Source organism: Oryza glaberrima, chromosome 2 (genome assembly GCF_000147395.1).
Source record: "Oryza glaberrima chromosome 2, OglaRS2, whole genome shotgun sequence".
Taxonomy (NCBI): domain Eukaryota; kingdom Viridiplantae; phylum Streptophyta; class Magnoliopsida; order Poales; family Poaceae; genus Oryza; species Oryza glaberrima.
Window position 1 is genome coordinate 22,789,977 of NC_068327.1, and position 23,195 is coordinate 22,813,171.

At 41.3% G+C, this 23,195-nt stretch overlaps 2 protein-coding genes across 7 annotated transcripts; both read left to right on the forward strand.

The window, feature by feature from the left end:
- Positions 1-1,955: 1,955 nt before the first annotated feature.
- LOC127762766 (disease resistance protein RPP13-like) lies at positions 1,956-12,236 on the forward strand. 6 transcript variants are annotated; one of them, XR_008015573.1, is made up of 5 exons: positions 1,961-2,411; positions 2,994-4,137; positions 5,117-7,085; positions 7,216-7,269; positions 11,784-11,848. XR_008015573.1 is itself a non-coding variant. In XM_052287248.1 (4 exons), exons 1-4 carry the CDS (start codon positions 2,133-2,135, stop codon positions 11,943-11,945), a joined length of 3,738 nt encoding a protein of 1,245 aa, XP_052143208.1. In that variant the 5' UTR covers positions 1,961-2,132; the 3' UTR covers positions 11,946-12,236. The 6 variants fall into 6 exon arrangements, 5 of the variants coding, with proteins under 5 accessions (XP_052143212.1, XP_052143208.1, XP_052143210.1 ...); XM_052287248.1 differs by having other exon boundaries at positions 5,117-7,269; positions 11,784-12,236; XM_052287250.1 differs by lacking the exon at positions 11,784-11,848 and having other exon boundaries at positions 7,216-10,695.
- Positions 12,237-20,702: 8,466 nt separating this feature from the next.
- LOC127761685 (BAG family molecular chaperone regulator 1-like) lies at positions 20,703-22,736 on the forward strand. Its single transcript, XM_052286010.1, has 2 exons — positions 20,703-20,982; positions 22,047-22,736. Exons 1-2 carry the CDS (start codon positions 20,751-20,753, stop codon positions 22,277-22,279), a joined length of 465 nt encoding a protein of 154 aa, XP_052141970.1. The 5' UTR covers positions 20,703-20,750; the 3' UTR covers positions 22,280-22,736.
- Positions 22,737-23,195: the final 459 nt, after the last annotated feature.

Sequence of the window (23,195 nt, forward strand, 5' to 3'; positions counted from 1 at the left end):
AAAAAATACACAGTAGTTAACTCAATAGTCAAAAATATAATGCATCTATGAATATTACATGAAATCGGAGTCTCAAACCGACAGAGCTTCGCCTCTTCTTCTCTTCTCCTCCCCTTATTTTTTTTAGAGTGGAGGTGATGGGAGGAATGAGGAGGGAGGGTTGGGCGGCAAGGGGCCTCCATGCAAAAAAGCCAGCCCGGGCCGGCCCCTTTCCACCCTAGCAGTGGGCGGCAAGGGTTTAATGAAAAAAAAAATTTCGATCCGCCGTCATCGTCTGTCCCTCCCCTGTTTGCCACGTCAGCTTGCCATTCTAGTGGAGGGCGGCAAGGTCTATTTTTTAAATTTTTCCGACAATAAATTATTTATGTAAATATTAAAAAAAATTAAAAATGAAAAAAAATCGATGAAATAGGCGGACTGGCCCAAGAGCAGCAGCAAACTCAACGACGGGTCGATGGCTGAAGGCCCAAAAATCTACTCGCAGCCACAACGTGTGTGGCCCAAATCCGACCCGGACACGGCTGAGAGGCCAAGTCCGAGTCCGAGGCCACAGCGCGTGCGCGTGGGAGCCCGAAGCGGCGTGGGATCCCATGGCAATCCGTGCCGGCCCACGACGGATCAATGCACATTGTTTTTATGGTCGGGAGTGTTTGAAAGAAGGGAAAATAGAAGGTGGAGAAATACCTAAAACGAGGTGAGTCATCAACGCATGATTAATTAAGTATTAACTATTTTAAATTTTAAAAATGAATCAATATGATTTTTTAAAACAACTTTGTTATAGAATTTTTTTTTCTAAAAACGTACCGTTTAGTAGTTTGTGAAGTCTGCGCGTGAAAAAGAGGTACTATCTCTCTCAATTACCCTGGAACGAGAGAGCCTCGTCGCCCATACACCACTATCAACTATTTTGAAAAGTTTAATATTACAGTCAACCGGTAGCTCTAAAATTGATATATCATCTACTGTCAACCTAATAGCATATTTGTATAATAGTTTTATATAAATATAAATTGCACCATTAGTACTTGGCTCACATATGTAACGTGTTTTTCATTTCTCTTCTCCATGGATGTTTATAGCTATTTATAATATGTTATTGGACTTATTATTAGTTGATGGCTTTCTTCTCTCTCATGCTTTCTCTCTCCTCCACTTAGCTTTTTTAACGTATTAAATTTAGAAATCAAAACAATATGAATATATTTATGTTTATGTATCTTCAAAATCAATGTTAAATAAAACTATTAGCACTATTAGGCGGTTTTCTCTTGGAAATATCTTTTTTATGTGATATCTTATTATTATTACTTTATTTTTAAGTAGGCTGGCTGCATATATTTAATATAAATATTAAATTAAACTAAAAAAGAAAATCTCGTAGTATTTTGATACTACGATGCGATTCATGATCATACTTAGACTTATGATCATACTCCTGCCGGGCCAAACGGAGCGACAAAATATGATTGATTAAGTATTTACTAAGTTTTTTAAAAAATGAAAATGTAATTTTTAATGTAACTTTCGTATAAAATATTTATAAAAAAAATATTGTTTAGCCGTTTGAAAAGCGTGCGAGCGAAAAACAGTGGACACAGCCTAAAAAACAATGGGTTGGTTTGGTTTGTGGCCTAAATAGGACTTACCAAATTTTGTCAGTGTCAAATTTTGGTATGACTAATTTTGATAAGGTAAAATTGTGCTTGGATTAAGCCAAAATAGTCTAAGTTCACTATTAAAATGGCCTATTTTCTTAGGCATGCAAAAACTTGGCTTCAAACCAAATAGACACTAAACACTATTAAAATTATCAAATATTGGTAAATCTAATTTAGGCCTCAAACCAAACCAGCCCAAAGATCCTGATAATGACCAATCTAGACCGTGCGTGTTCTGGAAAGGAAAAAGAACATTTTCCGCTGTTCCGCCTATGGAGTCTACGCGCAGGCGGCAGGTTAGTTCCAAGAGAAAATGTCGATCAATAACGCGGATTCTAGAGTAACACGGATTCCAGACTATCCGTGGTCTACTTTATCCAGCGTTGGAAACCCGCTCCTACACACACACACACACACACCCACTACCGCTCTCCGCAATTCAGCCAGACTGCAGTTGCAGCAACAGCAAGGATGGCTGGTGGAGTCGGGGAGGCGCTCGTGTCCGCCGTGCTGAAGGAGGTGCTGGGAAAGCTTGGCTCCGCCGTCGGGGAACAGATCGTGATGCGATGGAACCTGAAGCAAGATCTGGAGAGCATCAAGAGCACCCTGGGTATGCTTCAAGCGGTGCTCAGGGATGCCGAGAGGCGCTCCGTGAGTGACGAAGGCGCCAGCCTCTGGCTGAAGAGGCTCAAGAACGCGGCCTACGACATCTCCGACATGCTCGATGAATTCGAAGCCAAGTTATCGGAGGTAAAAAAGTGTCCTCCCGCTAGGATGTCGTCCTTCACTTCAGTTTTATGCTTATCTATGCTCCTCCCGTCAAAAAAGATTTGACATTTAGGACAATATTTAGTAGTCTCAGCTAGATTCCCTAAGGCTTTGTTCGGTTTAGAGGGGATTGAAGAGGATTGGAGGGGATTGATGGGGAATAATTCCACACCATAATAGGTGTGGAATAAATCCCCTCCAATCCCTCTCTCATGGGGATTAACCGAATAAGGCCTAACTGGTTTATAGTGCCCAACAAGCAAATAGAGGTTTTGCAGCGTGTTCCAATGGGGCAACTGCTCATTTGCCTTTGTACTGTTACAGTCATGTTCAAGAGCAAGTTTTTCCTTTCTACTTCCTCCGTTTCATATAATCATATTATAAGACTTTCTAGCATTACCCACATTCATATATATGTTAATGAATCTAGACATATATGTGTGCCTAGATTCATTAACATCTATATGAATGTGGGCAATGCAAAATCTTATAACCTGAAACTGAGGTAGTACTTCTTTATGTTGGGACAGTCGTTTCATTATGTTTTCTACAAACGTTCAACAGACAACATTCTCTAGCTCGGTGGCCAAGTTATTTATGGGCAAAAGGTTGAAGAATATGAGGGTAAGGTTAACAGAGATAGCAGCAGAACGAACACACTATGGATTCACTCTAGATACCTACCCTAGGGATCTGGAACGGGAAGAGATCAGCAAGAGGGAAACAACATCAAAGATCAATAAGTCAGCTGTTGTTGGAAGAAACAAAGAGAAGGAGGAAATATTAGCATTGTTAGAATCGGACAACATTGAAAATTTGCTGGTAATTCCAATTTTTGGATTTGGAGGTATTGGTAAGACCACACTAGCTAAATTGGTTTTCAATGATGATCGAACACAAACTTTTGATTTGCGTGTATGGATTTATGTATCTCCAAATTTTGATTTAAAAACGATTGGCAGAAGTATAATTTCACAAATCAAAGGACAGAGTGACTGTTTAGATGATCTACAGTCAATAAGTAACTGTCTTGAAGAGATATTGGATGGTAAAAGTTGCCTGATTATTTTGGATGATTTATGGGAGAACAGCTGTTTCCAGTTGGGTGAGTTAACATTGATGCTAAGCAGCTTTAAGGCAGAAAGCAGGCTTAGGATCGTTGTCACAACACGGAATGAAGAAGTTGCAAGGAAGATATGTACAGTTGCACCATACAAGCTGAAGCCATTGTCTGATGACCATTGCTGGACATTGTTTAGGCAGAGTGCTATCCTGTCTAGTTGTACTTTTCAAGGAGGTGATAAAAATGTGTTGGAAGAGATAGGATGGGAGATTTCAAAGAAGTGCAAAGGAGTTCCATTGGCAGCCCAGTCTCTCGGATTCATCTTGCGCACCAAAGATGTTGAAGAATGGAAAAATGTGAGAGATAGTGATGTATGGGATGGATCATCTCCAGAAGATGTTGTGCTGCCATCGCTGAAGCTTAGTTATTACCAGATGCCTCCTTATTTGAAGATTTGCTTTTCTTATTGTTCAACATTTCCTAAAGGTTGTGAGATTTATAGTGGTGATCTAATTCAACAGTGGATATCGCTTAGTTTCATTCAAGAAAGACCTAATAAGCACATATCGCTTGAAAAGATAGGAGAACAGTATGTAAGCGAGCTATTGGGAATGTCCTTTCTTCAATATTCAAGTCTTGTCCCTGGTGAGCGAATTTTCCAACTTACATATAAATCTCTTTAGTTGATTTACATATAAACCTTAAAATATTCAAGAGATGTAAGTTGGAAAATTTTAAGGTTCACCCAACTTATTTTGGGGCATCCATTCCATGAATTCCAACAGTTAAGATTACATGACTTTTATGGTGTTTGCATCCCAAAAAGGGTAAAACACCATAAAAGTTCTCTTAAGATTGCCATCTAGGAAGGAGTAATTGGTTAGCACTTATCATGCCAAGGGTAGTATAGTCTTTTTTGACAGTATCATAAGTAAGAAAACACACATAGCCACTGTCATTTGAATAATAGAGCAATGCAATGTTTCCTTATCATTCATGATTTAATTTTGGTCTAAGTGTGTTACTTTTATGTGATATGCATGAATCTGGACATTGGTCATTAGCAGTAATGCTTAAACGTATAATTCTGGCTATCCATGGCGCACAAAAAAAAGGATGCACGCATTGATTCCATGATTTTGTTATAAAAAAAGTTAACATGTTTAATACCGCATACAGAGAACATATATCAGTTTTCAAATATTGATCTATATTTCTATTTACATAGATTGTACAGAAGAAATATTTATAAATTTATATGAGTATTTGTGATTTTGTGTACCATGAAATGTTATATTAAGCCAAAAGGACATCTGATTTCCTTGAATACATGGGAGGATGAACTAAATGTGCTTAGAAAAGTTTCTTAATTAACATAATAAAAATCTGCCATACTAGGCAAAGTGCATGCATGGCAATTACCCTTGATCAATGGATGGTTCGGATTTAATACTCATCTTACCTCATAGCAGCTAAGTGGAGCACCCTAAAATTGCTCATATAAGTTTAGTAGTCTAATCCTTTTTCTTCTATTGAATTAAAATTCAGGCCCTCTTTCTATTGAATAGGTGTACTTTCAGGGTCATCCTGGACTAATTTAAACATTTCAATGTACGAATTTTAGATTACACGGGACTACGGGAGGATGCTAAGTGTTCTATGGTACTCAGCATGCATGATTTGATGCATGATCTTGCTAGATGTGTTATTGGTGATGAGCTACTTCTAATGGATAATGGAAAGGAATACAACTCTGGAGAAGGCAATTGTCGGTATGCATTACTAATCAATTGTGTCGGGCAAACAAAGTTCTCCTATTCATCTACTAAATTAAGAGCTATGCGTTTTTTCAACTGTGATGGAATTCAGCTACCCTTATTTACAAAATCTTTGCGTGTCTTGGACATAAGTAAGTGTTCTTGTGGAAAATTACCTGCATCTATTGGGAAATTGAAGCAATTGAAGTTCCTTAGTGCTACTGGCATGCAACATGAAACAATTCCCGAGCATGTTATGAAACTTTCAAAACTTATTTATTTGAACATAAATGGGTCTTTGAACATTTCAACATTGCCAACATCAGTGAACAAACTGAGATGCTTGCTACACCTGGACCTATCTGGTTGTAGTAACCTTTATTCATTACCAAACTCATTTGGTGGATTGACAAACCTATCACATTTGAACCTGGCAAATTGCTCTAGTCTTGATACTTTGCCAAATACAGTATGCGGACTCGTAAACTTGGTACATCTAGACCTATCTGGATGTACTGGCCTTTGTTCATTGCCAAACTCATTCGGTGACCTGACAAATCTCTTGCATTTGAACCTAGCAAATTGTTATGATCTTCATAGTTTGCCCAAGTCTTTTCATAGGCTAGGTGAACTCCAGTATCTAAACTTGTCACGCTGTTTATCATTAAATTTAATGGTTGACATCAATGCTGTGTGCTGCCTTACAAAGCTACAGTACTTAAACCTGTCTCGTTGCTCAAGTCTCATCCACCTACCTGAAACAATTAGGGGTCTAAAAGATCTCCACACTTTAGATATCTCAGGATGTCAATGGATAGAAATATTTCCGAAAAGCATTTGTGAGATCACCAGCCTCAAATTTCTGCTAATACAAGGATGCTCACCCTGGTTAGAGAAGCGTGTGAGGGAGTCTCAGTTCAAGAATGATATGCTAGCATTGCCCAAGTTTATTGTTCAAAGAGCAGCTTTTGGCATGTGTAGCAATATTTCGCGGCTTCAATCTGTAGATCCTGCTGAGCTAGAAATTGAATGCCTTGAGAATGTAACAAGTATCGGAGAAGTGGATGTTGTAAACTTGACGTATAAATCAGCACTATCAAAATTGGCATTGGCATGGACTCCTGCAGCTGAGCGTTTTGTGGAGGATGAAGATTTGCTGCGGAAGTTACAACCTCCTGACACTCTAAAAGGTCTCCAGATACAAGGCTACATGGCGACATCATTTGCTAGCTGGATGATGAACTTGGCATCATGTCTGCCTTATCTAGTCCGAATTGAGATGGTAGATTTACCAAGGTGTGAATATTTACCACCATTTGGTCAATTACAACATCTGGAACTGTTGATTCTTAGGAGAATCCTTAGCCTCAGGAAACTGGGAGGAGAAATTTGTGGTGGTAATGGAGCATTCAGGAAATTGAGGGAATTTACATTGGTAAAGATGGATAACCTAAATGAGTGGATCACCAAAGTATCGGCTAATGGTGAATTCATGTTCCCCAGTCTTCACAAGCTGGAAATTTCTCAGTGTCCTATTTTAAGGTTAAATCCATGCCTTCCTAGAGCTCTTGAATGGAGAATAGAAGCAAGCGATCAAATTATAGCAGATTTCTATCACACAGGCTCGTCATCGTCTTTGGTACTATCGAAAATGCATATTAGAAGCTGCCGCCTGCTGCCCAATGACTGGAAACTGCTTCAGTTCCTTCCTGATCTTCAGGTGTTGGAACTTACACACTGTTGGTTTTACGAATTGCCAAAGAGCATTGGGTACCTGACGACACTCCGATCACTGCAGATAGATGGCTGCGATAGCATGACGAAACTATCAAAATGGTTGGTCAGTCTGTCATCGCTACATGAATTAATTATTACTGGTTGTTTGAATCTGGTATATTTGCCGGCATTTGTACAAAAGCTTAGTGCCTTGGAGAAATTGGAAATTAATGATAATGATGCACTGCAGAGATGGTGCAGAAACAGCGACAGCTGGATCTCAGAGAATGGCATAAAAAACAAGGTAAACGCTTATAACATTCTCTGCAAATAAGTGCAATTACTATACTTGTTTGGTAATGCGGAACATTAGGCGCCTGAATTTTTCTATTTTAAGTATCGTATATTTTGAAACAAACCAGGGCATCTTATTGTAATTAAGTTCTCAAAAAGTACATACAAATATAAAAACTACTATGCTGTAACGGTTTTTTGCAACCACTCCAATACCTTCTATGAATTTGTATGACAAAGTACGCCTAATGCATGGATCCCCAATAAATGTAGCTGTGTCCTAACTCCTAGTTGTAGCCTTGTAGGGCTTCAAGTGAACTTTGTTCTTACTTCTATGAAGTAATGTATGAGATGTCACTCGGCTTTATATTAATTTTAATTTGCCATATACTACATTTCATGTTCCTCTATATATTTATTATATACTAAAAGTCCATTAAACTTCCTACAAACGTTCCTAAATTGCCACTTGGCGCTCTAATAAATTAGAGAAATCAAAGAAATTCTGAGAAAAAAGCAAAACATCCTACCCTTGATTTTCATTTAATACGGTGGACCTATTATTCTTTACCATTAGATCAAAATCAAAAAATTTATCCATAACCCCACCACCTCCTGGGCCTCCTCCTCCTCTCCCCATCACGTAGGTACGTACGTACATCCATATGTCCATCCATCCCCTCCTCCGTCTCCTATCCTATATCATTATTTCCATCTTTTAATTTTCTACCTACCAAAATTTAAAATTTATGATGATTAAAAAAATCAAACATTATAACCGATAGATTATAATCTACCTATTAATATCCTAAAAAAATATATTAAACTTCCTACCAACACTCCCAAGACATCACGTGATACTCTGTAAACGCTCCTACGTCACCACATAATGCTCTAATGAATTAGAGAAAATCATACTCCTACGTCACCACATAATGCTCTAATGAATTAGAGAAAATCGTAGATATTCAACGCTCCAAAGCCGTCACGTGATACTCTACAAACCCTCCTACACCATCATATGATGCTCTAATAAATTAGAGAAAATTGTAGATATTCGGAGAAAAAATAATATGTCATCTTTATTTTTACTTAAATTGATGGATCTATTATTTTAGATCATTAGATTAGATTTTACTTTTAGAAAAATTAAAATATAATATTTCCATTCTAATCACCGTCCATGTACAAGAGAAAATGCGTACATTCATAAAGTTCACCAGGAAAAATGTACGTGAGAAAATACGTATGTACATCAAGTTCGCCACATACGTACAGTTCACTGGGAAAAATGATACAGCCCAAAGCAAAAAAACCAAACCAAACAAACTTATAGTATGATGGAAAAATATACTTTACAAACTACATACGTAGATGAAACCTTAAAAACTGCCAATGCATCCGAAAATGAACGCATGAGATTTATCCAAGTCACTACATATTTTCCTTAATATGATTGGAAAAGAAAATTCAACTTTGAATTGGGATATTCCATGTTAGAGGAAGCTAAAATATATTACTTCCTCTTTATTTTCCTATAAGTTGACCATCCATCTTATTAAAAAATTGTATAGATATGTAAAAATATAAATTGGGATTATAGATTTTTGATGATAAAACAAGTAATGATAAAACAAATATCATTTATATATTTTTTAATACAAATGGTCAAATGTCATATCAAAATTCAATAGTGTCATACATTCAAAATCATTACAAGTACTTCACATACATTAAATTGGTAAACATATTATTTTAGGCCATTAAATATCCCTATCCTAATAGCCCATCTACGTATGTAGAATTCAACAGAAAAAAGTTAAAAAAGAAAACATTCCAAACGGAAAACGATACATACGCACATAATATTATTTAGAAAAGTAAGCGGTCTTTAAAACTAAAATTTCCTATGATTTAAAGGTAATATTAGTCTATAATCAAACACAGTTGAACTATATCAAAGATAAATTATACTGAGTTAAACTACATCAAAGATAAAATATCAAATTAATGGCCTTTAAATGTCCTTACTTGAAATTATATATCACAAAATTTTTATCACTAAATGAACTATGAACGGATTATAATGGTTATTTGTAGGGCTAAATACATCACAACACATGGTGTCGACATGTAATAATTATAGACACAATAACTTTTAAATAATTTTACATCATAATTTATGGAGCACAATATCACCTAACAAATATACAACACTAATTTGAATATACGTATGTAAACTAAAAACAGTAGAATTTAATCATCTTTTTTGAAGTATATCTAATTTAATTTTGTTTATTTTTCAAAACTATTTGACTGGTGTAGATATGAAGTCAAAAGCATACATGGTAAAAAAAACCAGAAGCATACATTCTATGTAGATATGAAAAATAATATCAAAAATATTTCTAGCCACTATAATACAACCCCTTAATACATCATGATAATTATGGTCATATATGTAAATTTGTTTTCTTTGCCAAGGCAGTATTGGCAACAAATGAACAATCCAGTAACACTGACATTAAAGTACTCATGATATATTTTCTAATAGTGAAGAAATTCTGACGTGACTGTAAGTGCACTCCAATAATGAATAAGCTATAGTAAATAAGTTTCAGAAAATAAACAAAATTTTGAACTTAGTAAATTTGTCTAGAACAACAAGTGTTAAAGGCAAACCAGGGGTTAATCTTGGAGATTATTAGTGTGGTATCTCTCTTTAAATATATTTATCAGTAATATCCATTTATCAACCTTGGTCATTTTTTAAAAAGGATATTGTATCTATAGAATTAAAATTTGAGTAATATTAATGAACACAATAAACAAACTAGGTCTACTCTATACCATAAAACAACTCATAACATAAAAACAAATTATTTTCGTCACCTTCGTCTTCTCTTTGTACTTTTCTGAAGGGCACCATGCATGATAGTAGAGCATTCTACGCAATCATAAGTAAAGCAGAGGCATACATATGGCGGGCTGAGGTAGTCCCAATGAGAGGATGCCTTTAGCAATAGAGCTCAACTTCCTATTTCAGGAGGCAATTCTCTATGAGGGCACCTATAATTAATTAGACATTAAAATTATGCTCCACGCTGGTCTAGAAGGACATGGCTATGAGAAACCCATATTTCAAGGTAGCACGGAAGAAAGCCTCGGTGCCCGCGGTCGGCTTCACCCAATACATGAATATGCTTATCTGATTTAACGTTGTTAGCTTATTAATTGATAGAAAAGGTATTTTTAGAATATTTAGACATATATTTGGAAATAAGCGAGACATGGATAGTCATCTAAATAATATAGATGATTTTTGTAGTTAACTAATAATGTATTAATCTTATTGTAATGGTATGATGTAGTTTGATCTATTATAGACTCTTAGCTTTCAAAAACAATAATAATGATAATAAGTATCCACTAAAACAATATAATCATCATAAGAAGAGGTGACAATAGAAAAGTGATTTTTATTTTAAATTTAGGAAATACTCTTATCATTTAGTATTTTTGAGATAGTATAAATGTTTTTTATTATAAGATAATATATAGTAGTCTACAATGGATATGGTAAGTTGACTTATTTTATTATTCTTTTCATAAATAAATAAATAAGATGCCAACCTTCTTCCTAGACCAAAAGAAGCATTATAAATGATTTCTTGTAGGCATGAATTAAATACTAAATAATTTCAAGCTACCAAATAGTTTGAAAAAAATTACTGAGCGATGCTAATAAAGAAAAGTTGTGAAGAAATAGTACTTTTGAAGCATGGCAGGTATCATCTGGTTTATATTCCAGTTATATAGGTTTCCGAAACACAACATGTTATGTTATACATGCCCGCGCGATGCGCGGGCTACCTTCCTAGTTAAATAAAAAGTTACATCACAGTGTCACACTGCATGCACAATTATTGGATTCGGTATTCGGAGATCCTGCCAAGCTGTTGGGGTTTTGCCTTGTCGGGCATGAGATTACGAGTTGTTTTCTTGTTGCAAAAAAGGCTAATGACCCAACATACGTACGACTCTCTACTGGTGATTTAGTAACCGAAGAGTAATTATCTTATTTAGAAATTTTAGAATTAGAATTCCTCTTTTGCTCTTATTGACTCTAAAAGGTCTCATGGACTTCTCTACATGGCAGATTTTAGATTGATACAAACTTATTGCAACTTTTGAGTAAGGTAGTCATAGTCTTTTACACATAGTCCATTACTATTTATTACTCCCTCCGGTTCGTTATTAGTTGACGTCAGAGACTTGACTGTTTGAATGAAAAAAAAATAGCGTTTAAGTTTTGGTTTTGGTGTGATCAGTTTGGACTAATTTATCCCCTTAATGCATGCAAAACACATTAAGCTAGCCACATAGGTGTATTTAATATGAGTACAACAGGAAATAGTCACTCTAATTAATTACTCATTGGTATCTAAACTCTTGTCTAAAGCGTCTATAAATAATGAACCGGAGAGAGTACTAATTAAAGTTTATCGTGGTTACTATCTCCAGATTTATTTTGATGGTAAGTTGATGAGTACTAAGAAGCAAGAGGACACAGCAGACATTGACAGAACTGACGTCCGTGATTACAGAAATCCATGCGATGAAGATGAATATGTAGACTGTTTTGCGATGCTCGAACTTGGTGAGTCGTCACGGATGGGGCGATGAACCCGTCGAGAAGTGTTCTGCAACAGTTGTTTGTATCTGATAGAGATTTCTCTTGTGAGGGTTTATATTACCGGTTGACCACTAAATTTCGAGCTCTCATCGGTATCATGGTTTTTGATAAATTTTGATCGGTTTCGGATAAATTTTGACTGAATTTCGACCAAATCTACTGTTTAACCTTCGAAATTCCAATCGAAACTTAATTCCGAGCCGCGTCAAAACGTCGAAATTTCGCGGAATTCGACCGGTTTTCATCGGAATTGTGAAACCCTGCTTGTGACCATGCATATAACTGTACTCTCTCTTCTTTGTTTGATATTATATAAGTTTTAATTTTCTCAAGTCAAATTTTATTAAGTTTGATCAAGTTTATAAAAAATTTAGCAACATCTAAAACATCAAATTAGTTTCATTAAATATATTTTCATAATATGTTTGTTTTGTGATAAAAATTCTACTATGTTTTTTTAATGCTTAATTAGTCAAAATTAAATTGGTTATGAAAAGTGACTTGCAATATGAAATGGAGAAAGTACAGTGCATCCGCCGGGTTTTTATTCATACCTAAAAGAATTAACAGTTACCCTCCCTCCAAATTCACCAATTCGGTTGAGGCACATGAAAAGTCCTAAATGAGCTACAGAGCAAATGAGCGGGTCCAAAAAGGATGCCAAAACGATTGGATCCGTGCGGCCGATCGGACGGAAAAAAATGGGGTGCCCGCCGAGCCGTCCGATCTCATCACGCGCGTTCTACTGTCAGGATCTTCCCCGCGTCACCCGTTGCCAGGGTTTCCCTTATCGCCGGTAACCGCGTGGTTACCGGGCTTACCAACAGATAGGTAATATAAATACCGCGGTAGCATCCTTAAATTTAAATAAATTTAAAAAATAATTTGAATTTTTGATAAATTTTGCACGATTTCGTACGATTTTTCACGTATACCACGGTAATCGTGCTTACCGCCGAGGCGCGGTAACCCCGGCCCGGGCAGTTTGGGAAACCCTGCCCGTTGCAACTGCCCCCAAATTACGGGGTTGTAAGTTGCAACATCCCGTAACGGCAGTATTTTCTCTTTTTTCTCCCTGCAACCTCCTCCGACAAACTCGGTCGAAGCGGAGGTGAGCGCGCAGGCGACGAGGGTTTCCTCGTCTCCACAACGGCGGTGGTGGAAGGGGGAGCCAACCTCGGAGCAGGATGGCTAATGCGCGCATACGCGCCAGCTGTCGCCTCTCCCGGGCCCTTTTATTTTTCATTTTCACACTTTTTTTTCTGATCTTAGACGCGTTTTTTTCGCTGTTTCTTTCTGTTTTTTTTTTCAATCTTTCACACACCTCTTTACAAATGTAGAATTGAAAATTTTTTATTTTGACTTAAAAGTTTTAAATTTTGTGTTCAAAAATTTTCGAATTTTGGCTGAAAGTTTTCAAATTTGATCAACTCGAATTTAAAAACTTTCAACCCAAAATTTGAAAACTTTCAACTCAAATTTTAAAAACTTTTAAGTCGAAACTTGAAAACTTTCAACTCAAATATAAAAATTTCCAACCTCAATTTGAAAGCTTCCAACTAGAATTTTAAAACTGTCAACTCGAAAATTTAACTTTCAAGACAATTTTTTGAAAACTTTCTATCTCAAATTTTAAAATGTTCATCGTATCGCTGAAACTTTTCAACTTAACTATTTATATATTATTTTGATAATAAAATCTATAATTAGATTAATTCATAAGCTTAGCACTGTTATTAGCATTAATGACGTGTGATCGTAATAGCCCACGCGCTTAACCTCCACGTGCGACGAGAAAAAAGAAGCGGAAAACGAAAAAAAAGGAGCGTGAGAAGCTACGGACTCGGAAATGCGCGCGACTTGCTAATCCGGCCGTCTGCGCGGATTAGCAATCCCCACCTCGGGGAACCGGATTGGGGTGGGTGGGAGGTGTCCGGGTCCGGTGATCACCTTGGAGAAAAGAGAGGAGGAAGAGGAAGGTCCTCGCCGTTATGTAGATGCACGTCAGCATCATTCGTTCGTTCCATGCATCTATTTCCAGAGAATCCAGATGCAACAGAACTACAGATGCGATCGACTCGACTATCCCAACTTCCCAATCAGTCGATTTTTATTGATAAATCGGGTGGATTAGGACTGGTTTTGAAGCGTTCGAATTTCTTTTTTTTTAACAACCGGTATGAGGTAATGCTATATTTTTAATGATATGGCAAGAAAAAAGTTTATAGTCTTGGCAGACTATAGTTAGGAAAAGAAAAAAAAAACAACCGCACCACGCGTCTATGTTTTATTCTAGTGCTAAAAACGGAATAGACACACAACACCTGTAAACAACACCTCCAAAGAGGAAACGACACAAAAAGCTCTACCGCCGCTCGTCCTAGAGAACTAGGACTTGATTTTTCACCTTAATAACATTGGGAGAGGAGAGAAAACGTAACAACGTCCCAAGGGGAAATCAGCGCCTGCAGGCGTCATCGTTGCCCGTCCGAAGGCTAAGATCTTTGCCCATAGTTCCTACTCTCCCGCGCCAAAGAGTGCATGTCAGATTCAGCAGAACCACTAGCTATTCCCCTCACGCACAGCCACCGCACCAACGCCTTGCCGCCAACCGGTCATCAAATGTGTGTTCTTCCCTCAAGGTTCCCAAACTCACCTCTTTCCTTTTTCACAGGCACGCTTCTCAAGCTGCTAAACGGTATTTTTTATAAAAAATAGTTTCTATACAAAATTTGTTGTAATAAATTATATTAATCTATTTTTCAATTTTTTAAGCTAATATTTAATTAATCATGCTTTAATTCATCGCTCCGTTTTACATGCGAAGGGGAGAGGTTCCCAACCCTCCAAAAGACACAGCCAAAGTAGAGTCTAAACCTACGACGCGCTTCAACTTCTTCCACGTGGTTGGATTGGAGAGGGGAAGGGTGAGAGAGAAGAATTGATCCCCTCTCCCCCGCACTAGCCCGTCCAGCGTGGCCATCTTACGGCGGCAAGCCGCCGGCGCGAAAGGACTAACGCCTAGAAAGAAACTTGCCGCACGCTTCAACCCCCCTTCATGCGCTACCAGCTCAAGGGTTGGCTACCCGCGTTGGGGAGGCCAAATCCGGGCAGAGGGGGCCGGATCTAGGTGTTCCCGCACCTCCTCTACGCAGCTGTGCCCTGCCGCCTCGCCACTGCCACCGTCGGATCTGGACGGGAGGGTGTCGGATCTGGCCGGCGACGCCACCTCGCCGTCGTCGCATCACCTCAGATCTGGTTGGAGTCATGGGCATCGTCCGCCACCCGATTTCCGATGGCCCACTTGGGCGGAGAGAGGAGAGAGGCGGGGGTGGTGGAGCGGCAGCTAAACAATTTCAGCTCTACCTAAAATAGGAGAGGAGATGGGTGAAGTGCTCTCACAATGAATTAGAAAGGTGAAGCTGGATTTATACTACTCCACAACTCTACCCTAAACCCAACTCTTGTAGCTAAATATAGGAGTTAGAGCTTTAACAAACAAACCCTAAGTATAACATAGGCTTAAGTAGCTTCACAACTTCATTTTAAACCTCGTAATATAGAGAGGGGGTGAAATGGGCTGACACAAGAGCAGCAGCAAACGCAACGATGGGTCGATGGCTGATGGCCCAAAAATCCATTGGCAGCCGCATAGTGTGTGGCCCAAATCCCACGCGGCCACGCGCGAGAGGCCTAGTCCGAGTCCGAGGCCGCAGTGCGTGCGCGTGGGAGGCCGAAATGGCGTGGATCGTGCGGCCTCCGCTGCCGCGCTCCGTACCGTCCCACGAGCCCACGATAAGCTGATGTTGTTGGACCCCGAAAATCTCACGCGCAGCCCGCATCGCGTGTTTTGCCCGAAATGTCACGCGCGCGAGGCCCAGAAGCGACGTGGTTGGGCAGCGCGCGGAATCGGAATAAGATCACTTTTACTCCCTCAATTGACCACCGAATCTAAATCGTATCCCTCAACCGCAATACCAGAAATCTTGACTCCCCAAACTTACAAAACGGTGTAATTTGACTCCCTGGATGGTTTTAGGAGGCGGTTTTGCTGACGTGGCACCACGTGGTGCCTACGTGACAATATTGACCGAGTCTTCGTTCCACGTGGCGATGACGTGACACCTACGTGGCGGTAGAATTAAAAAATATGCATGGGACCCATTAGTCATTCACACAATAAAAAAAGTGGGCCCACTGACATGTGGGGCCCACATATAAGTCCTTCCTCCTCTCTCTCTCCCTTCTCTCTTTCTCTCCCATTCTTTCGGCCGGTGGCGCCTCTCTCTTTCTCTCCCCCTCTTCCCTTCGACCGGCGGCGGGCGGCGAGAGCGAGCAGAGGCGGCACGCAAGGCCCAGAGCGGTATGGCGGGGAGTCGGCGCAGTCAGACGCGGCGGCGGTAGCAAAGCCTTCGGACCCCACCAAGCCCGTGCCGCCGTACGGGAAGCGTGGTGGGTTCGTGCCGCGGCGGCTGGAGGACTTCGGCGACGGCGGGGCCTTCCCGGAGATCCACGTCGCGCAGTACCCGCTCGGCATGGGCCGACGGGACGAGAAGGGCGGCTCGAAGATCCTCGTGCTCACTGTCGACGACAAGGGCAGCGTCGCCTTCGATGCCGTCGTGAAGCAGGGTGAGAACGCGGCCGGAGCTCCCACTCGGCCTCCTCCGCCGAGTCCTCCTGTCGCTCCCCTCACTTGCGCGCCGCCGCCGCTCACTCGCCTATCCTGCCGTCGCCGCTCCAGGCCTCACTTGCGCGCCGCCGCCGCTTGCTCTCGTCGCCCGCCGCCGGCCGAAGCTAGGCCGCCGCTCGCTTCCACCGCCGGCCGAAGGGAAGAGGGGGAGAGAAAGAGAGAGGCGCCACTGGCCGAAGGGAAGAAGGGGAGAGAGAGAAGGGAGAGAGGGAGGAGGAAGAAGGAGGACTGACATGTAGGCCAACTTTTTTTCTTGTGTGAATGACTAATGAGTCCCACTCATATTTTTTAATTCTACCGTCATGTAGGTGCTACGTCATCGCCACATAGAACGAAGACTCGGTCAATATTGCCACGTAGGCACCACGTGACGCCACGTCAGTAAAACCGTCTCCTAAAACCGTTCAGGGAGTCAAATTGCACCGGTTTTGTAAGTTTGAGGAGTCAAGATTTCTGGTATTGCGGTTGAGGGATATGATTTAGATTCGGTAGTCAGTTGAGGGAGTAAAAGTGATCTTATTCCCGCGGAATCCCGCTGCAATCCATGCCGGCCCACGACGGATCGGTGTACCGCGCCCCGCGCGCGGGTCATGGATCACACGGACGGGTGGGTGGTGGCTGCGTTGACGGGGCAGTCTCGCGCGCGCGGGGGAGACGGGAGACGGACGGCGCGGCGCCGACGCAGCGAGAGCCTGAGAGGAGAGGACAACGTGCCGCTTCGCTGGCGCAGTGAGTGGCGACCGGCCTAGTCCGGCCGGCATCCAACCTGCTGGTGCTGCGCGCGCCGCCCGCCCGCGTGGCCACGGTGTGCAGTACTACAGCCGGCCACGGCCGGCGCGGAAGTTGGTGTAAGCCGGTAATCTCCTTGCCGATACATTTTTTTAAAAAAAACTTTTTTTTGCCTGTTTTTCCTTCTTCGGATAGCGGCCGGATGAGATGCTCTAGAAGCAGTGGCGGAGCCACCGCCCACCGCCCGGCGACCCCGGGCACTCGTGGCAGTGAACATGAAGTAAAATATGATATAATATAGAACTGAACATAAAAAATTTATAGTAATACTCCATCCGTTTCGAAATGTTTGACACCGTTGACTTTTTAGCACATGTTTGACCGTTCGTCTTATTCAAAAAATTTAAGTAATTATTGATTCTTTTCCTATCATTTGATTCATTGTTAAATATATTTTTATGTAGACATATAATTTTAAATATTTCACAAAAGTTTTTGAATAAGACGAACGGTTAAACATGTGCTAAAAAGTCAACGGTGTGAAACATTTCGAATCGGAGGGAGTACTTGTCTTAGTTAGATTTGCTTGGGGTTTAAAAATTTTCTAGCTCTACTACTGTCTAGAAAATCCAGCTCTGTATACATGCTTTCATCAAAATATCATTCTAGATCATGTTTTGCTTGCCAATCCATCTGCAGAAACTGAGACCTCCCAAACACTTGTATCACTAAGGGCATTAGCAGTGCGACAACACATTTTGCTGAACCTCATGCGTCACATAGGCTCAAGAACACCTAAGAATAATGTTTAACACAAGTTTCACAGTGGTACCTAGTCTCAAGTGGGGTCCACACAAATAAAAAGTATTTTTTTCTCTCTCCCTTGTCCTCTCAGTGCCACGCCTCCCCTACCCCTCCTCCGGCCATCGCGCCTCCCCCTTCCTCCTCCGGCTATCGCGCCTTCTTGATAAGCGACGGCGCCGGGCGGCCCAAGCGGCGACAGATCTGGTTGCGGATCAAGCCTCCCCCTCCCCTCCTCCTCCGGCCACCGGCACCCCTCCTCATCCTCCGGTCAGCGTGGAGTGGAGCTCGCCGATGTGGATCTAGTGGTGGGCAACCTCGACCTCCTCTCCGGTGGTGCGGATTTGGTGGTTGGCCGGTGGCTACAAGGGGAAATCAACGTTGGCACCGCCCTCCCTCCCCTCCCCTCCCCTCTTCCCTCCCACTGCTGGCCGGCACCTCTTGGGAGAAGATGCGGAGGCGGTGGTAGGTCGATGGAAGCGAACGCCTCTCCCCTCCCTCTCCCCAACGGATCTGCTAGTGGCGATGGTTGGCGGGGGTCTTAGCGGCAGCGGCGTAGGTCGGCGACATAGATTGGGCGGTGACAAAAATCCCGGTATGCCCCTCCCTATTCCGGTCATCGTCTCTCCCCTCCCAAAGATTTTCTCTCCACTCCTGACAAAAACCTGACGAGGAACGGGTGATCCATTTTAGTTTCCCGTTCTTTATTTGGTCACGGGAGAAACATACTAGGCATAAAATCTTTGGACGTGATAGGTTGGAACTGAATGCCACCTATATACACTGTGAATGGCCTAATACCGCCAGTTTGGCACGATTGGCATTTATCGCCTGCAGCCGTGCGTGCATGCCCATGCAGCGGTAACAGTATGCCCATGCAGCGGTAACAATACGTATGGCTCATGGCTGGCGTGATCTGACACAAAACAGTGCTAGGATAGTTTGGAGAGCATGAATCCAACACGCGATCAATGGGTTGATTAAATTAATTTCAGCTGGATCGTCGGAGCTAGCCATGCGCGGCCGGCCCGGGGAGAATGCAAATCCGATTCGAGCCTGCATGTGGCCGAGGCCGAGATTAGCCGATCGATTAGCTCAAAAATAATGGAGATTCCAACCCCCAAAATGCTCGCGTCGGAGCACGTTCTGCAGTGCAACATGGCGCGACGCCGATGGCTGCAGCGCAGGAAGGTTCTCACGATTAAGAAATACTAGACACTAATATAATTATAGTAACAACTAGCTGCAGATGGAATCATGGATGCATGATCAATCATACATCGAGATCGTCATCCATTCCATCGATCGATCTTGTTTGTCGTTGTCGGATATTGGCGATTAAGACGGTACAGAGTGAATTCTTGAATTGTTAGTTTGCCCTTGTTATCGTCCATTCTCTCTTATCAACTTAAAGCTCAGATTATTGAGTGATTATTGCTACAGATTATCTATTTAAATTATAGAGATTAACTAAACATTTTTATAAATAAACTTAAAGTAAATTAAAACAAGTGATCTACGTAATGTAGTATAATAAAGTTTTTTTAATAAATTCGAGATAAATAATTCTTTTGAGTAATTCGATTAATAATCTGAAAATAATCAAGCCTAAGCTTTCGTAGGAGATGGCAAGCTCCATAATAATCCATATATGGGACTGAAAAATACCAACACAAAGATCTTACATTAAGCCCCACAAGGCCACCTTAACCACCCCTCTAAAGCCACAAACAATGGAGATCATAAACACATACCTTTAGAGCTACTCAAGAAAACATGCACACCGTGCACACGTACGAAGCCGGTCTCACAAATCATCATCTCCCCCCTTTGTGTTCAGCAAGACGGCAAGCAACCATAGGCCATGAACTAACTAATTAAGCTACCTGTGCATGTTGCCCAACCATTCTACTATCATCATGGCAATAATCTAATTGAGACGCTTATGGGCTCGCTAACCGACCACCCCAATTATCATGTTCTTCTTCTTTCCCTCCAAGTCCTATCATCAAAAGCTCATCATTTTTTGGCGCCAACCTCCCATGTGCAACCCCCAAACTTGCTCTTTCCATGCAGCTCGAAAAACATCTCAACATTAATTAATTTTATTGATTGATTGGTTAGTACTACAGTACTGTAGGAGTGGTACTCCTCATAATGTTTAATAGACGTTGTCATTAACTTTTGCACATACATTTAACTATTTATCTTATTCAGAAAATTATGTTCACTTATTTTGTTATGACTTGCTTTGTGGTTAAAGATATTTGCATATTTATAAATTCCTATATAAGACGAATGATTAAACAAATGATCAAAAGTTAACGATGTCATCTATTAAAAAACGGAAGGAATAGTTCTGTAACGCGGGCCCTTATATTTTTGAATTGGGTCCCATTTTGGACTTTGCAGAGATTGCAGCATGCGTCGTTGGACTCTTTAAGCAGACGCACGCTTCCAAAGTCCCATTCTGAAACCTGCCTATATATACAGCGCACAAGCCTCCTTGGCACTGTCACCACTTAGCCAGCCTTCACCATTTTCAGACTTCAGAGTTGTGTACAAGTGAGAAGCCATGATCAAGCTGAGGTACTCCAAGAGGCTGTTCAAGAGGAGCTGCTCCTCGTCGAAGGCGACTGCTTGTGTCGGTGGCGGCGGCGGCGCGGGGGAGATAGGGTGGGAGGTGAGGCCGGGAGGGATGCTGGTGCAGAAGAGGGAGGGGAGAGGCGGCGAGGAGGTGATCTTGGTGAGGGTGTCCACTGGCTTCGCCTGGCACGACGTGTCCATTGCTGCGACCTCCACATTCGGTGAGTTCAGAGTTCTCAGTCTTTGTTTCTCTCTTGAGGGAAACTGAATGTTTTTGTTTGCTTACTTTGGTATTGTTTGGGCTGATGTGAGGAAATGTTCATGTTGGTTTCTATCTCTCTTTTTTTTTTTTGAACTTTAGAGAATGTTCTTGGAACTTGTTTTGGTCATGGTTTTCTTTGGGAACCTCATCACCAATGCACAATCTTTTTGCAAGAACGATAAAGTTCAGGACTGAATCACTGCACTCCTTTTCATCAGCTCAGATGCTTTGCCATGCATTTGAATCCTAGAGTAAGGTCTATTAGTCTACAGCTAAAAGCTGGGGGGCAAAGAAGTGTAAAAGAAAGAGAGGAAGAAAATTTCATCAATTTTTTAGGGAAATTCCACTATTTTTTGTTTGGTAGTAGGTGGGTCATTGGTTGCAGTTAAGAACCCATCACACCTCCCCCACACACTTTGCCAGTTTGGTGTGAAGTAAATATCGGTTCAGTTAGTAGTAGCACTCTTTTGCTTCACATTTTCCTTGCAAAACTAAAATGCTTTTCAAGATTGTTCTAGTCAGATAATGGCTCATCAGGTGTTCATAAAGACACAAGTAGCAAGGTTAAACTACCTTTGGTCTTGACTGTTCCATCATTTCACCTGCATATCCTAGACAAGCCAAAATGTGACCTTCTTCCTTTTGCACTTGGGCAATGCCAACATTTTTGTTAACTTGACAACTAGGAGGGTTGCTTGCTTTAATTGAAAAAAAGAATAGCAGTGTACCACTACTGCTCCATAACTGTACAGAATGGACTTTTACTTGTAAAAAGTCATACACGCTAAAGAAATTTATGGCTGCTACCGGCACTGCCAGCACATGCTCATATATGTATTGTATGCATCTGCCGGTGCCTGACAATAATAACATGGCTTGGAGGCAGACAAAATTGCAAAACTTCCTGCTACAATTTCCTTTTTATTTCCAAGCAAGCAAACAATCTACTATTATAAATGAAGCCCAAGCCTGAATTTAATGTTCTGTATATGTAACAACAATATTCTGCATCTTATATTGCAGGTGAGCTGAAGGTGAGGTTGTCCATGGTGACAGGGCTAGAGCCCAGGGAGCAGAGGCTGCTGTTTAGGGGCAAGGAAAAGGAGGATACCGATCACCTCCACATGGTTGGGGTGAGGGACAAGGACAAGGTCCTCCTCCTCGAGGACCCTGCCCTTAAGGACATGAAGGTCCGGGCCGCCCTCGCAGCAGCCCGGGTCATGCAGAGCCCGTGCCAGCCTTTTATCCAAGTCTAAGGGTTAGGTGGCCGTGACCCCTGTTCTGTTACCACGCTAACTATTAGAGTACTATTATTAAGTTGTACTACAATTTTAGTCGATCGACATCTCAATTTCTGGAAGGTTTTATTATATCCGGAATAGGTGGGGGGTTGGTGCTGTTCACCCCCTCCTCTCTTTAGTTTACTGTCAGTGGTGCCACTCCATGGTAGGGCAAAGGGTCCCTCAACATGAGAGTGTATCAGAGTGTGTGAGTTGTTTAATGATGGGTTAGTTAGTTGCAAGTGTCCAGCCATGGTGGTTGTGATGTGATGTGATGCTAAGCTTTGGTGCTGGGCTCCTATGGTCCCTGGTACTGTGCTCTGGTCTTTTTCCCATTCCTACATAGGTTATGGACAGGAAATGGGGGCTAAAGACGATGTATTTTGTGTTTTCTTGAATGGAAACTGAATGTGTGTGTTCGTTTCGTTGTTCCTGCCTTCTGTCGGATTCCTCATGATTTTGATTGCGATGTTGTTTGTATGGAGAAAGAGCCATGAATGATGCTTCAGGTTGAAGAAACGGAACATTGGTGATATGGAAAATCTTTAGGTGATAATGGAAAATATTGTGCGGTTGTGCCATTGAGAGTTTTGAGACAATGTGCTAAGTTGTCTTGTGCGGAAATTGCTACGTATACGACCTAACTGTCCAACTCACGTATGAATGAACTACATCAACGATTGCAAACGGCTGCAATACATATGAATATACTCTCCTTTGATTGATACATGGTTGCATATCTCTAGTTGTATGTGAGTTGTATAACTGGGTCGTATGTATAGCAGTACTCGCCTTGTGCTTAGGGCTTATTTGGTTCATAGGATTTCCAAAACATAGGAATAAAAGAAGTAAATTATTAGGATGACACATGCACTCTAATCCTTAGAAGTTT

Bases quoted from the DNA above. Each gene is read 5' to 3' on its own strand.
- LOC127762766 (XM_052287248.1), top strand. From the start codon at position 2,133: ATGGCTGGTGGAGTCGGGGAGGCGCTCGTGTCCGCCGTGCTGAAGGAG. The intron at 2,412-2,993 runs GTAAAAAAGTGT...AACGTTCAACAG, and splicing joins TCGAAGCCAAGTTATCGGAG to ACAACATTCTCTAGCTCGGT. The intron at 4,138-5,116 runs GTGAGCGAATTT...TACGAATTTTAG, and splicing joins ATATTCAAGTCTTGTCCCTG to ATTACACGGGACTACGGGAG.
- LOC127761685 (XM_052286010.1), top strand. From the start codon at position 20,751: ATGATCAAGCTGAGGTACTCCAAGAGGCTGTTCAAGAGGAGCTGCTCC. The intron at 20,983-22,046 runs GTGAGTTCAGAG...CTTATATTGCAG, and splicing joins TGCTGCGACCTCCACATTCG to GTGAGCTGAAGGTGAGGTTG.